Genomic DNA, 15515 nt, shown 5'->3' with positions numbered 1-15515 from the left:
TCATGACTTTTCAGAATCTAATGACTATACAGTACAGGCTAGAAGTTTGGACACACCTTCTCATTCAACGCGTTTTCTTTATTTTCATGACCATTTACGTTGTTAGATTCTCACTGAAGGCATCAAAACTATGAATGAACACATGTGGAGTTATGTACTTAACAAAAAAAGGTGAAATAACTGAAAACATGTTTTATATTCTAGTTTCTTTGCTCTGATTACTGCTTTGCACACTCTTGGCATTCTCTCGATGAGCTTCAAGAGGGCGTCACCTGAAAGAGTCTTGAAGGAGTTCCCAGAGGTGTTTAGCACTTGGTCCAGCTCACCCCAAACCATCTCGATTGGGTTCAGGTCCGGTGACTGTGGAGGTCAGGTCTCCACTTTATGTTAAGTACATAACTCCACATGTGTTCATTCATAGTTTTGATGCCTTCAGTGAGAATCTACCAATGTAAATGTTCATGAAAATAAAGAAAACACGTTGAATGAGATGGTGTGTCCAAACGTTTGGCCTCTACTGTATATTTGTACACTTCTGTATTGTGAAATCTTCTAGAAATACTGGAATAATAATAACCTAACACATCAACATAACACATAATCCTAACCAAAATATTTCACTTTACAGTTAATGAAAAGTATAGTAAATATGAAAATATGCCTTTGTTGAATTCAGTTATGAATACTTTTTGCACAATATTCCAATTTTTTAAGGACACTAGTACATGTTAATATTAAGATGGCGGTTTTAGTGTTGTGGCTAATTAGTGTTTGTCGCATGTGGAAATAAGAAAGATTCAGATTTCAGCAGGTCTGTGCAGGACATATAAATGCCTCGTCTCTGTGGCTTTGCAATTTGGTTCACCAGGTCTTCATCAAACGGTGCACTGTCACGGCCATGGAGGGCGGGAGCGGCGCTCGAGAGGGACGTGTTTTACAGCCGCTTTCGGGGCTATAAATATGGGAGCGGGAGATCCAGAGCAGACCTCGGAAAAGTGAGACCAGATGAGGCCTGGTGGAGTGGGCAGCGATGACGCCAGATCAAAGCGCCAGCGTCTTTCTCGTGCAGCGGGGATTTTGACTCGAGCCGCTGAAACGGGCCGTTTCCACAGCGCCTGCAGATCTGAGTCTGATTTGAGCTCCGTATTATTCCGTTATGCCGTGTCACACAACACAGGTAAACACAGACAGATGACAGCTACGAGTGTGGCGGGGCCAAACTACATTTCCCATGAAGAAGTGTAACGATTTCCATATGTATTGAAATTGAACGTCCACGGGCAACTTATTTTTTATTGCAGATAGTCCACAATGACCATTATATTCAGCCGTGATACTATTACAACACAAACATTAGCATTCTCGTATTTATTTGGACCCCCTTCAAACGGCCACGCTTCGACATCTTTATGTCTTGGCGTCTCCGGTGGAATCTCCACAACCAGCGGCGCAATCATTTCTGCCGGCGGCCTCATCGCAGGCGAGCATGAAATGATCCGGTCGACTCGTGGTTAAACACACTCTCTCTGGGAACCCGAACCTGCAATCAGCGGCACGGTGGCTTTTCAAGCCGCCTGCACGTCCTGCTGTTTGTTTGAAATGTCATTTCCTCCAAAGTGACAGTAAGCACAGGAAGGGGCTGCGAGTTTTAATCAAGACCTGAACGAATCGGTGGGTTTAATTCGGCTAATTGGCGTTTTTATTTATTTATTTATTAATCAGGCAGACTCGCGACGGTTAAAGAAGGACACCGTACTTGCAGGCCCAACACTCCCGCCAAGAGCAGAGCTTCTCAGATCTGCTTTTAACTGAAGCCATTTCCGGTGGACATCTGCATGGGGCGGTTATGGTGCTTAATGATAGCCCATTATTAATTCATAGGAGACTGGAACTAAATGGAGTGTGGAGGCTGGCCAAACACGTGTAGAACGCTCTGGCCCGTCGGAAAACAGGAGAAATTGGCAGCAGATGTCGGGGTCGCCCACTGGGGGCGAATAAAAGAGCTCAGCTGCTGGATGCAGGGCTTGGACGAATGGATTTTTTCCTTGGTTTGGTTTTTTTTCTGTGTGAAGAAGATATCATTGCTTTGGTGCAGGCTGGACTGGGGACCTGTGACCATGTTAAAAAAAAAAAAAAAGGAGCGCTGCTATTCCACCCCATTACCTCGGATGTTTATTCTGCTGGTTGAGTTTAGAGTTCTATTAGCAAACATTCATAGTCCGCACGAGAACCACACGCTTTTCTCTAAAATGAGTTGTCGTTTTTTAAAAAAACTTGCGTCCACACAGGAGTCTTATCTGAATGCTGTCATGCACACACCGATGCAAAGAACGGCCCAAACGCTGGTTTAACCCCCCTCCACACCTGTAAGTGGCGGTGAGTTAAACACGCCGCCGTTCTCCTGCCTTGTCTTTTCTTTAGAAATGTGTTTTGTGGCTTTACGAGGTTCCGCAGCCGCTGCAGCACAACCACAAACACGTTGTTCGCCATCGTTGTACAGTACAGGCCAAAAGTCTGGACACACCTTCCCATTCAACGTGTTTTCTTTATTTTCATGATCATTTAGGTTCTCACTGAAGGCATCGAAACTATGAATGAACACATGTGGAGTTATGTACTTAACAAAAAGTGGAGACCTGACCTCCACAGTCACCGGACCTGAACCCAATCCAGATGGTTTGGGGTGAGCTGGACCAACAAGTGCTAAACACCTCTGGGAACTCCTTCAAGACTGTTGGAAAAGCATTTCAGGTGACGACCTCTTGAAGCTCATCGAGAGAATGCCAAGAGTGTGTAAAGCAGTAATCAGAGCAAAGAAACTAGAATATAAAACATGTTTTCACTTATTTCACCTTTTTTTGTTAAGTACATAACTCCACATGTGTTCATTCATAGTTTTGAAGCCTTCAGTGAGAATCTACCAACGTAAATGGTCCTGAAAATAAAGAAAACACGTTGAATGAGAAGGTGTGTCCAAACTTTTGGCAAGTACTGTATATAAATCTGCTTAAAGGGTTTGATCCAAAACATTTTAATCAGGTGAGTGTTGAAAATGGCCAGACTGTTCGTAGTGAAGCTGTGCCGAACTCCACCTCTGGACTGTTCTTCACAGTGCTGCTTCTCTGCTGCCGCTCAGGGGGCCCGGTGACGGAGGCTAAAGAGCCACTGTGTGTTTGTCGGCTCGTGAAAGAGCATCTGTGTGCATTGACACTGGCTGCCCAAGGCCCTCTGCCAGACCCTCGTGGTCACATCCCTGTTTGCTCTTCCAAACCAACAGAAATCCCAGATTTCCTCGGCGTGTCTCGGGGGAGGGTGGCACAGAGCTTGGGTCTGAGGTGGCCGGCCGGCCCTCGCCGCTCACCAGGCCTCTGTCCCGGACCCTCAGCCCATCCCCGACAAACGAGCCAGTGTTTAGGCATTGCGTTAGGCCACGGTGAGCTCTGTGCTGGACCACCATGTCCAGAAAGCCAAAGTTTTACTGGGAGTCGGCAGGGGAATCGCTGGATGAGCGCATTAGTCACGGCCTTTGATTTTAAACTCAGAAGAAAAACTTGGTGGGCATTTTCTAAAATCTGCATGATTCATTTAGTCACTTAAAGTGCCCTGTGTCCTCTGCCTGGCCGTAGCTGCCACCATGCACTTAGACAGCAATGCATGAGAAGGCCCAATGCTGTCACTGATCCGGGTAGCATGACCAGAGACATTATTGCAATTATAACACATTGTAAGTATTAATATTTATGAATTGCCTGACGTTAACCGTTTTGGGTTTAGCTCCTGTGAAGATACCTGCATTGTAATAGTCGTCAGTTCGGATCCGGTATCTTAAGGGAGACCCTCCGTATGCCTCTCGGCCAGTGTCGGCGACTGATGCTTGCTTGTGCGGTGCATGGCGTCCCCTCGCTGGACCCCGGGGCCCCGGCCCTGACCCGAGGCTGGCTTCGCAGCTGTAACCGATTTTTTTGTTCATCGGTGGGGAATCGCGTTCATGTCCTGCTGTTCGCGGATCCTGCAAGAGTGACGTAACGCGAGATTATCTTCAGTTGTTCTTGGGGACCGAGATATGTGTGCTGTTTTTGTTTAACACGTATGATTAAAATCAGATTTTTCACTCGCAGTGCTGCAAACAATCACGATTTGGAAAGAAAGACTTCATTGGAGTGACATGTGATACAATATCAAATTCACACACTTTCTGTCCAGCTGCTGAAATTCGTCTTGTTTGAAACAAAGCAGCTTTCTTGCTCCAAAAAGAACTGTGCAATGAGCAGCACAGTCCCTCAATGTGATTAGATGTCGGTCACCTTAGGCTTAAAGAAACTCAATAAGGAATGTAGCATAGAACAGATAAGAAGAAAGTGGTTATAATATTGACAATTGATTTATTTGTTCATTCATTAACATTATTAGACATTTCCTTATTGCACTTAAGTTTAAAGTTTAAAGTGAAGTGATTGTCACATGTGATACACAGCAGCACAGCACACGGTGCACACAGTGAAATTTGTCCTCTGCATTTAACCCATCACCCTGAGTGAGCAGTGGGCAGCCATGACAGGCGCCCGGGGAGCAGTGTGTGGGGACGGTGCTTTGCTCAGTGGACTTGGCAAACCTTGGCGGCTCGGGATTCGACCCGGCAACCTTCTGATTACGGGGCCGCTTCCTTAACCGCTAGGACACCACTGCCCCCACTTGCCTCTTCATATTGCACATGGCTTCTAATAAGGCCTAAACATGATTAAAAAATGCAAATGCTTCAAATATTTTGCTTTTCAATCTCTACACATTCAACATAAAGGGCTTCCTCCATCTAGATGGAATTTATATTAGTCATTAATTAGTCATTGATTCTGATTTAATTTTATTCATCCAGTGGAAGCCTGAGGATTAATTGAATATGGACATTTCCAGCAATAGATTTAATGAACTATCGCACAGTTAAATGATGCTTGAGCTGTTTGTGGTGTTTGTGCTGTTTACTATGGACGTTTGGGGGGGGGGGTCCTGGAGGGAGAGCTGTTGGTTTGGATTTAATTTTGGAGTTATTTTAGTTCAAAGACCATGGTAAGTTAGTGGACTCCCTCACCACCAGCAATGCACAGCCTCACCTGGGGTGGGGTGTGTGTTTGCAGAAAGGTTTAGAATGAACCGGGCCCATTGTGGCCGGGTCGTGGCCATTTAATGGATGCACAAAGGAATGCCCGTCAAATAACTCACCACCTCAGGAGAGCGCCAGGTTCATCAGTGAAAGTAGAGCAAACACACACACATTTGCATACCACCTAGATGAGGCGACACAATGGAGTGGGATTGGCAGTGCGGAACAGAGGTCAAGTCGGCAGGCTTGACCTCAAGGGGCAGAGAGAAGCCCAAGTGACTACAGACTGATGAAGCAGCATTTGAGGTGCACTCACCAGATAGAGGAATACAGAGAGGGACGTTGACTGGAGAGGACACACATACTGCAAGCTGGCTTTTCCCATTTGTTCACGTAGACTTTCTTAAATTTAATTCTAGCCTCTGCCTTGCTATCTAGGGAAATGGGACCTTCTGGAAATTTAAGCGAACGCCCTTGAGGTTATAAACTGCTGATGAGCATAGATGGTCACAGCTTGCCTCCTACCTCATATACATCAATGGTCTGATTTAGAAGCATCAGAGACAATAACTAGTCATGGTAAAACTGCAGTGTCTTTAATAAGGTGACCCTGGACAGACAGCGTGCTGATTATCGTACTGCTGCACACGGTGTTCTGAAGCTCTTGCTGTTCAGAACATGAGCGATGGAACATTTTTCACCCGAGAGATTCTTTGTCTGACGAGCCCCTCATTAACTGCCAAAATGGCTGTCTAAATTGCCAGTAATACCGACAGCAGGAAATGTGGGTCTTTTAATAAAAAGTCTTTTTTTATGACTTTTTATTTTATGACTTATTAAACATGTATATTTTTACACATAATACTCCATTCTAATAATACTGATAATCATGAATAATTATAATGAACTGAAATCTTCATACTCTGGATAAATGAAAACGGGTCTAAAGCTTGAGCTTTAAGTTTTTATTGCTTGAAAGTCCAGACCACCCAGACTACACTGATTACCGATCAACAAGGCCAGCCCCCATTGTCTTTAAGTGGATTGTTAGTGGATCATATAAACCCACCGCCGATGTTATCAATGAACCCTACCGCTCCGTGGCAGAGGGCTGACCTGGTGAAAGCACGTCACAATGGCAGAAGACAGCTCACCTGGCCGTGGTGACAATGGTCCTGGGCGGATATCAGCAAAGCCCAGTCCTCCACAGAGCCTCCATTGTTCCGACGGCAAGCCGGCCGAAGTGTTGGCTACCGGTCTTCTCCAAACGCCCCATGTGACTGCATTCTCCGAGTCGTTTATTGTCTTTACCCGCGTCCTATATGCCTGTGTTTACCAGGCTTTCGCCCAAGTCAAAGGGCAATCCTGACCCCCGATGAAGAGTCCACTTTTCAAGAGGAGGTTTTAAAAGAGCTTAAAAGGACCCTGGGAAAGACAACACGCAAAGAATTACCTTGTCCTTTTATCCGATGACATTTAAATGGAGGAGGCCATAAAGAAAAACTAATTTTGTTTAGTGCTTTATGGGAGAATGTAAAGGCTCCTACACATTCTTATATTCGAACATATTCATATAATCTAAAAAAAAAATGTGTCTCGGTAATGTCAAAATTCCATGATGCAATGTGAAGGAGTAGATTTATTTATTGGAGTGCGTTTATCTCCCAGTGGGACCAACAACAACATCCATCTGCATCAAAAGAGCCCAGCAGTCAAGGTTGAAGGTCTGCTTGGAGAGGACCTTCGCAACCTTCAAGGCCTTTGGATCATTTGGCAGCTCCAGCGGAGGGAGAGATTGCAGCGACGGGGTGCGGAGCCGGGGCGCATGTTTGGGGGTCAGCGAGAGGCGCGGCGCAAGCGGGGGGCTCTGGAAAGGGGGCAGGTCCGGAGGAAGACCCCAAGCTGTGAGTAAACAGCCGTGCGCAGGGCCAGCCGGTGAGCCGGAGCCAGACGCAGGGCCGCGGCCCCGCCGGCCCGCTCTCTCTCCTCCCGCCCGTGGCCTATTAATAGATGGTATCTCGCAGGACCCAGGGACGCGGGGTGATGCTGTGGCACGTTACCCCGCTGATAGTCGGGCTTCGGTTCGATACTGCGTCAGAAATAAAAAGCGGAGGAGCGGGAGGCATCTTGGGCCACGACAGGAAACGAGATTTGTTCGGGTCAGCGCGCTACTTAAAGCTCGCTGGAGGAGAGGCCTCATTAGCGTCCCATTAATGAGCCATAATTATGAGCGAGGCGGACTGACTGATACGAGATGTGAAACGGCTCCGCGTTCGGCTGACAGGGCCTTTTCTGAGTGGAAGATCTAACACGGGACACAAAGCCACAGGCCACAAGCCACAGAGGCTGTCAGCTTAATGTCCTTAAATGTTCCGTTTTCCGACCAGAGAGCGTACCGCTGACCGTAAGTAAATACCCCTCTCACACAGAGAACATTGCTCAATATTACTTTGCACTTTTCTGGTATATTATTTTACAGAGACTTCATATTGTTGCGGTTTCCAAATGCCTCGGCTTAAATGGTGAGTAGTGGCAATGGGGGAAAAAAAAAAAAAAGTTTTTGAAGCATTCTTTTAGAATATATCTCAAGCATTATGAAGTAAATTAAGCTATAAACTAATACTTATTGAATCTGCTGAGACTTTGTCTTGTATCAAATTTATAGGAAGTGCATACACCTCAAACCAAAGGCTTTTTGCTTTTTTTATGCCTTTAATCAGTTCAAATAACGCCAATCGTGCCATTCCACTGACCCCTAGCGGTAAGTCGGAAAACTGCAGCAGGAAACCCGAACGTCTATGAATTCAAATTCAGATGTTTGTTTGTCTTTGCCGGTGGCTTAAAGGTTATATGCTTTTCACATTTCATACGCCTGCGATATGTATGAAGGCATTTGCCGCAGATCATGCACATATATGTGTAGTACCACAAAGCGGAGTTAAAATAGTCACGGCACAGAAACCAATGAAATGTGGCCTCCGATTTTGGGAGCTGTGGGCAGCCTCGAACATCGTGCAGGGAGCGGCCTGTGGGGACGGTACCTTGTGGCACCTTTTGATTATGGCTCCACTTCCTCACCCTCTAAGTCCAGTAGGGCGGTAAATATTGGCAACTGTAACAAGTCACTCTCGTCGTTAATCTTGCATAAAGATGCTCTTAGGCTCCAGCGAGGATCGAACCCCCGACCCCTGGTTTACAAGGCCAGTGCTCTAACCACTGAGCATTTTTCCAATTTCCGTTGGATTCTCGGATATTAGTAGCACCTCGGATATTAGCTGATTTGAGGTGAACAACAATTTCGGAACGAGACAGCAGCGATTCTGGAGACAACAGCGACTGAGACTGATTCAGGTTTATTAAAGGATTTAGATGTGAAGTTTAACACGAGTGGCTCGAAATCGTGATCATTTTGACACTACGCAGATTTAGTTGCCACAAACCACCCCGGCATCTTCATGATGGCCACAGTTGTGACTGCCAACGTCTCGATGCTGGCAGTCCAGGAGGCTCTGCTCCGTTCCCTGACACTGCACGTCATCCAGGAGGATCTTCAGATGTTTGCCTTCTCCAAACTCTGCTGCCTTGGCGGCCCTCAGCGCGTACTGGAAGCCGAGGTGGCGGCACACCACTTCGGCGCTCTTACCGTCCCAGAGGTCATCACAGACCGTACCCCACTCGCCACTGGCGAAGATCTCGACCCTGCCTCGGTCCGGCTTCCCATCGTTGTTCCCCGACAACCTCACGGCGCCGTTCTCGGTCTTGTGCTTCTTCTGTTTCCTTCTTCGATCTTTCCGACTCGGAGGCCTGGCTGTAGCGACTGGTGGGTCGTCCGTAGCAACGGGCCCCACCTCATCCACAACGTCAGTCAGGTCTTCAGCTCGGTCTCTTGATTGAGCGGCTAATTCATCAATTAGTGCTGCGGGATACAGTTTGCCATTCCGTAAAATGTCAGCATATTACTTTACAGAAAATATAAATTCCAAACTATAATAATGCAATTTAGGTTCTCAATATTTGTAAACAGATCGCTTATAATATTTATCTTTCACTTACATTCTTTAGGCTTAAACTGAATGAGTTTGCTCCTGACTTTAACTGGAAGAGGGTCATATTGACATGATCCTGGAGGTGCACGTCTAAAATTGTGCATATAGGAAGCAAGAATAAAAAAAAAAGTTTCACCAATTAAATAATTAACAACTGAGGTTCTGGATTCCAACTGCACATCGATACACAGAAAAATGAATTGTTTACTATTTAAAAAAAATACGTTTTAATACTGCTTCCTGAAGGCATGCTCATTAACTGCTTTGTATTTGACAAAATTTTTTTATAATAAAAGTGGTTTAAGAAATAATTGGAGACAGACACCACAAGGAATCCTTTCGGGATAAAGTAGAACTTTCAAAATGAACCATAGTCAGAGGTATTGCCTCCTATTGTCAGAACACTGGATTTGCTGCATTTTAAGCGCCCACCGAAAATGTCCCCACAATACAGGCAATAATTGGGGAAGTGTCTTTCATATTAAAATTGTGCAAAAGACAACCACAACTTTTTTAAATTGCATTATGCTCTTAGCAAACGTGGCACATGGACAGTTCTTACCGTGACGGATCAACAACCTTGTACACGAAACCGGTGGGAGAAGTGGCACTCGGGACCTCGGTGGACATGAAATAAAGCTCCCCTACTCACAGAAACAATTCAATTTATGCAGACGTGCCGAGGAGGAGCTGGGATTACGGGCAAAGGCCCAGCAAGTCACCTGCTTCATCTTCGGCAAATGAGATGATGTAGGGGTGGTAATTGTTGATGAGTCCCGGGAAGGCACAGGTCAGCCCCGTCCCCATGCAGATCTCGCTGTAGTCCCAGTCTCCCGTGTAGCTCTGTCTCAAACTCATCAGGCGCCTGCAGGGAAGTGGCGGAGCAGCTGGTTTGCGACGTTCTGGCACGAACTTAGGCCGAGAAGAAATCAAGAAACACAGCGTACCCACTCATGAAGTCTCCGAATATATACATGCCATTGAGATTGGGGTACTCACAACCCCGATATACATAACCTCCGGTCACTGATTTCCCATGTTTATGTGGGTATGCATAAATGGGGAGGACATCACCTGTATAAGGAGAAAACAAAAAATGATCCAAATGATTTTGAGGGCGGGAATCATATGGCTAGAAAAAAATTATTTTCTTAAAAACACATTTCTTTAAATACATGTATGACTCTATACATAGTGAACAATGTTTTATATACAGTACGGGCCAAAAGTTTGGACACACCTTCTCATTCAATGTGTTTTCTTTATGTTCATGACCATTTACATGGTAGATTCTCACTGAAGGCATCAAAACTATGAATGAACACATGTGGAGTTATGTACTTAACAAAAAAAGGTGAAATAACTGAAAACATGTTTTATGTTCTAGTTTCTTTGCTCTGATTACTGCTTTGTACACTCTTGGCATTCTCTCGATGAGCTTCAAGAGGTCGTCACCTGAAATGCTTTTCCAACAGTCTTGAAGGAGTTCCCAGAGGTGTTTAGCACTTGTTGCCTTCACTCTGCAGTCCAGCTCACCCCAAACCATCTTGATTGGGTTCAGGTCCGGTGACTGTGGAGGCCAGGTCTCCACTTTTTGTTAAGTACATAACTCCACATGTGTTCATTCATAGTTTTGATGCCTTCAGTGAGAATCTACCAACGTAAATGGTCATGAAAATAAAGAAAACACATTGAATGAGAAGGTGAGTCCACCTTCGGTACTGCACATAATTTAAATTCCTCTGCTTTTACTTTTTGAAAATAGCCATTTTGGCACCGACTGCTTCTGTATGCTCAGTGTTAGGAGTCGGACATTTGTTTTTGGTTTTTCATAACTACAAAATTATAAAAAAAAAAAAAATGTATTCAGCGTTAACTTTATACGTACATCTCAGTTTCACACAAAAGGTCGCTTACGCCCATATGGTCGTCACGCCTCAACAGAACGAACGACAATTAAACCGCATTCACCTAGCGAGCTGTTGGAACACAGCTTCTTATCGTAACAGGAGAAGCCTTCTCTAGCTCTCCATCCGTAATTCTTCCCCATCTCCACAATGTCCACCTCCTCGTACTTGTTCTGCCCCACGTCTCCGCAGAAGATGCGGCCTTTGCCCTCCTTGGTGAGACGGTCCCCCCGGTCCACGGAGCACCGCCACATGTTGCGCACCCCGTAAGCGTAGACCTCCGGCCGAGCGCCCGGCTCGTGCCAGAAGGGGTTGTCCAGGGGCACCTTGTACACCGGCCCCTTGTCGTTGTCGCTCACGTCGATGCGCAGAACTTTGCCCAGGAGGGCGGACCTGCAAATCGACAGATCAACAACGGTGGCGGAGGCGGACGGAACGTGGCCCCTCGGCGGCGTCCTACTTGTTTTGGGCATTTCCAAATCTTCCAAAAGGGTCCCCGGCCATGCCGCCGTCACCGGTGAAGATGTACAGGCGTCCATCGTCGGCGAACAGCAACTGGCCACCGTTGTGGTTCGACGCCGGCTCGTCGATTTCTAAAATGACCCTGAGACGAGACTGCCGGTGACGGGAAGGAACGGAGGGACGCGGCCGGGCCGCGGCGTTACTCACCTCTCCGAGCCGTGGTCCACGGCGTTCCCGTCGCTGGCGGAGACGCGGAACTCGCTGATCCTGATCCGCTCGTCCGGCCCCACCTCCACAGAGTAGTACACGTACAGCTTGCCGTTGTGCTTGAAGTCGGGGTGGAGCGCCAGGCCCAGGAAGCCGCGTTCGTCCCCCTCCCACGGCGAGGTCAGCACGGCTTCGGAGATGTTCAGGAAGGGCTTCTCGAGCCGGGACCGATCGGAGAGGTACGTCCAAACTACGCCGACCTGCTCGGCGACGAAGAACCTGTGCGTGCCGTCGTTGGCGTGCACCATTGCCAGCGGATTCCGTAGCCCGTTGGCCACCTCTTCCAGGCACAGCTGCAGACAGCCCTGGTTGTCCGCCGTCACCCGACCGAGGTTTCGGTTCAGCCGCTCGTTGCTCAGCAGGCGGGGGAAGCAGTAGTCCGGATCGTCCAGCTCCAGCTGCCGACACAGCCTGGACCGGTCCTGCTGGATCTCGGCCAGAAGCGGGTCCCCGGAGAGGAGGGCTACGCTGGACCTGCACTTAGACCAGAGGTCCGAACAGTACTCTGGGCACAGCCCGGGGATGCTCCTCAACGGCGTGCCGGGGTCTTCGGCGTCAAAAAGGTGAGCTGCGTACGGAGAGCATTCCTTAAAAAAAAAAAAAAAAAGTTTTATTTCAGAACATTAATCAGCTAAAATGAGCCACGATCAGTGTATCTACCTTATTACGATAAAACGACTAGGGATGCACTGATACCGATATCTGGTGTCCAACGTACCGATCCAAGACGAATCCACTCTCTCTCACTCAGATGAGGGAATTAAATATTTGACTAAATTAAATTCCGGTTCACTTTTAAGACAATGCAACAGTTCGGTGCATCCCTACGTACATGCACAGGGCTACATTTACATTGACGGCATTTACCAGACGCCCTTATCCAGTAGTGTCAGGGACAGTCCCCCCCTGGAGACACTCAGGGTTAAGTGTCTTGCTCAGGGACACGATGGTAGTAAGTGGGACTTGAACCTGGGTCTTCTGGTTCATAGGCGAGTGTGTTACCCACTAGGCCACTACCCCCCATCTTTGTTAATCGAAATATTATACTGAATAAAACGATTCACGAAGTAAAATACATTTTCGTGATCCTGACCTTTGACCTACCTGGCACAGCAAGTCCTGCACGTACGACGCGCAGCGGGCAAATCCGTCGTCGTCGTACTGGCCCATTATCCGGTAGTATTTGGCCATCAGCTCCCGGTCCCTCGCCGAGTCGCAGCAGCCGAAGTGGGCGTACGCGGTGCAGAAGCCGAGCTCCGCTCGGGGCCGGAACGGGGGCTTGAAGTCGAGGCACTGCGGGTGCGAGAGGGCAGGCGCGCCCCACGCCAGCAGGAGCCCCAGCGGCAGGGCCAGGCCGGAGGCGGCGGCGGGGCTGCGGCGCATGCTGCTGTGTGCGGGCCGGCCGACGGGCGACGGGCTTCGGGCTGGGATCGCGGGGCGGCGGTTGTACTTTGGCCGGACTCGAGTCAGTCAACAAGGTCGGATCGTCCGGTTCCAAAAAAAAAAAAAAAAAAAAAAATCCCAACTACTTTTATAACTCGCGTCTGACGCCGTCATGGCACAAAAATCATTCCGGATCAGACATGCGATTCGAAAACGAACCGCATCGACGTGAATTCCACCAAATGTTTGAATTCCACCAATTTTTTTTTTTCTTTCTAGGAATTTATTGTTGTTGGATTTTTTTTTCAGGAATTGGGCTCGAGGCTTAACTCGTTCGACCATTCCCGAATACCAGGAACAGGCCTTCTTTTCCCTGGAAGCGCACCCGCGCTTCGCTTCGGCCACCAGGTGGCGACACGCGCCCGTGACGCGCAAATAGGAGTTTTAAATTTAATTTAAAAACTTCTTTTTTTTTTTTTTGTTGTTTTTTTAAATATGTCGTTTGCATGGAACACTCAACTTTATTCGGGATTTGTGTTTATTTTCTCGCTTATTTCCTGTATGTTGTAATGGACGCACGTGACATTTAATAATCCGTGTCCACACTATAACTATTATTATTGTCGTAATTACCACGATTATTCTCGTTATTATTATTTTTGCTTTTGCTGCGGCGCGTAGTCGCCGTGGTGGGCGTGGCCTGGACGCGCGTCCTGTGATTGGCCGCCAGTTCATGTCGTCACTCGCCGTCCCTCCGCTCCTGCGCTCGCCTGGCGCGGCTGCAGCAGGTGGCTTCGCGGGACCGGGACGCCGGGGCGGAAGGTTCCACCGGACCCGTTCCTCCAGTGATGAAAATACTTCTGGTCCGTAACAGCTGAGCAGAACGATCTGCGGATCCCCGGTCGTTAAATGCCGGGGGAGAACATGGGCAAGAACCCCGGGGACGGAGCGAGGGAGGACCCGAGCAAGGTCTCCGACGAGGACCTGCTGAAGTGCGGCAGGGAGGAGCTGGTGAGGAGGCTGCGGAAGGCGGACGGCGAGAGGATGAGCCTGATGGTGGAGCACGGCAACATGATGAAGGACGTGAACCGGAGGCTGCAGGTCCACCTGCACGAGATCCGGAGCCTGAAGGAGGTCAACCAGAAGCTGCAGGAGGACAACCACGAGCTCCGGGAGTTGTGCTGCTTCCTGGACGACGACAGGCAGAAGGGCAAGAAGCTGTCTCGGGAGTGGCAGCGGTTTGGGAGGTTCACCGCCGGTGTGATGTGGAAGGAGGTCGGCGTCTATCAGCAGAAGCTCCGAGACCTGGAGGCCAACCAGGAGACCCTGGCGCGGGAGAACGTGGAGCTGAAGGAGATCGTACTCATGCTGGACGAGGAGAGGAACGGCGCCGGTTCCAGAAGCTCCATCGACAGCCAGTCCAGCCTGAGCAACTTGAACGGCGGCTCCGGCACCGTGAGGGACGTCGGCGACGGCAGCAGCACGTCGAGCGCCGGCAGCACCGGCAGCCCGGACCGCCACCACGCTCACGTCAACGGGCCCCCGGAGAGCAAGACGCCCCACCTTCACCGGAGCATACCCGCCGGGCCTAACGGTGAGTGTGTGCCGCGTCCCCAGGTCAGTAAAGACGCTCCGGACGGGACGGCGCAGATGGCGCTGTCCTAATTACCCCAGACCTGAGCCCCCGAAGTCAGACCTAATGAGGATTAAAGGGCCGCCTAAGCCCGGTTGCCTCGCCCGGCGGCAGGGGTTCGACGCGTTAACGATTCCCCCCCAGAATCCTTGCACAAACTTTTTTTTTTTACTCTTCTTACTCTTGCACAATTTTTTATTTTTGTTTTTACTATGATTTGCACGCCTTCACCCTACCTGTTACACATATTTAATGTTTTATGTGAAAGACATAAAAGTGTGATATTTGCATATTGCTTCATTGCATACTTGCAATATTTGCAATACTGTGGTCTGTGAAGTGCACGTCATTGTGATACACAGCAGCACAGCACACGGTGCACCTTGGCGGTTCAGGATTCGAACCGGCAACCTTCTGATTACGGGGCCTCTTCCTTGACCGCTAGGCCACCACTGGCCCAGTCGCTAAAGCGTTTCACTGCATATCATACCGTGTATGTCTATGTATGTGACAAATAGAATTTGAATAAAAAAAAAAAGGGACGTAGGGAGCCGCTTAATTGTACGTCGCGCTGCGGGCCCTCTCACGCGCGCACAAACTGGTTAGTTCGGGACTTGTCTTTGTCGGAAAGCTTTATTGTCTCTGACCTCTGTTACTGGAAGCGGAGGGAGTGGCGTGTGGTGTCCTGAGGCTTCTGGAACCTCGTGACGCCGTTCAGA

General features: G+C 48.5%; 2 protein-coding genes across 2 annotated transcripts in view; one reads left to right on the top strand and one right to left on the bottom strand.

The window, feature by feature from the left end:
• Positions 1 to 7790: 7790 nt before the first annotated feature.
• On the bottom strand, positions 7791 to 14805 carry hhipl1 (HHIP-like 1). Its single transcript, XM_028981105.1, has 9 exons — positions 12885 to 14805; positions 11721 to 12367; positions 11512 to 11655; positions 11116 to 11444; positions 10092 to 10218; positions 9867 to 10009; positions 9707 to 9788; positions 9152 to 9234; positions 7791 to 9014 (listed from the first exon to the last, which is right to left on the bottom strand). Exons 1-9 carry the CDS (start codon positions 13161 to 13163, stop codon positions 8524 to 8526), a joined length of 2325 nt encoding a protein of 774 aa, XP_028836938.1. The 5' UTR covers positions 13164 to 14805; the 3' UTR covers positions 7791 to 8523.
• The window catches only part of ccdc85ca (coiled-coil domain containing 85C, a), a 23515-nt gene continuing 21820 nt past the window's right edge, over positions 13821 to 15515 (top strand). The window contains exon 1 of the mRNA XM_028981119.1: positions 13821 to 14757. Within this exon, the coding sequence (XP_028836952.1) occupies positions 14073 to 14757 (685 nt within the window). The 5' untranslated portion in view covers positions 13821 to 14072. The remainder of the gene's footprint in view (positions 14758 to 15515) is intronic.

The sequence above is a fragment of the Denticeps clupeoides genome, chromosome 1, assembly GCF_900700375.1.
Source record: "Denticeps clupeoides chromosome 1, fDenClu1.1, whole genome shotgun sequence".
Lineage (NCBI taxonomy): Eukaryota > Metazoa > Chordata > Actinopteri > Clupeiformes > Denticipitidae > Denticeps > Denticeps clupeoides.
This window is presented reverse-complemented; position numbering and strand designations above follow the sequence as displayed.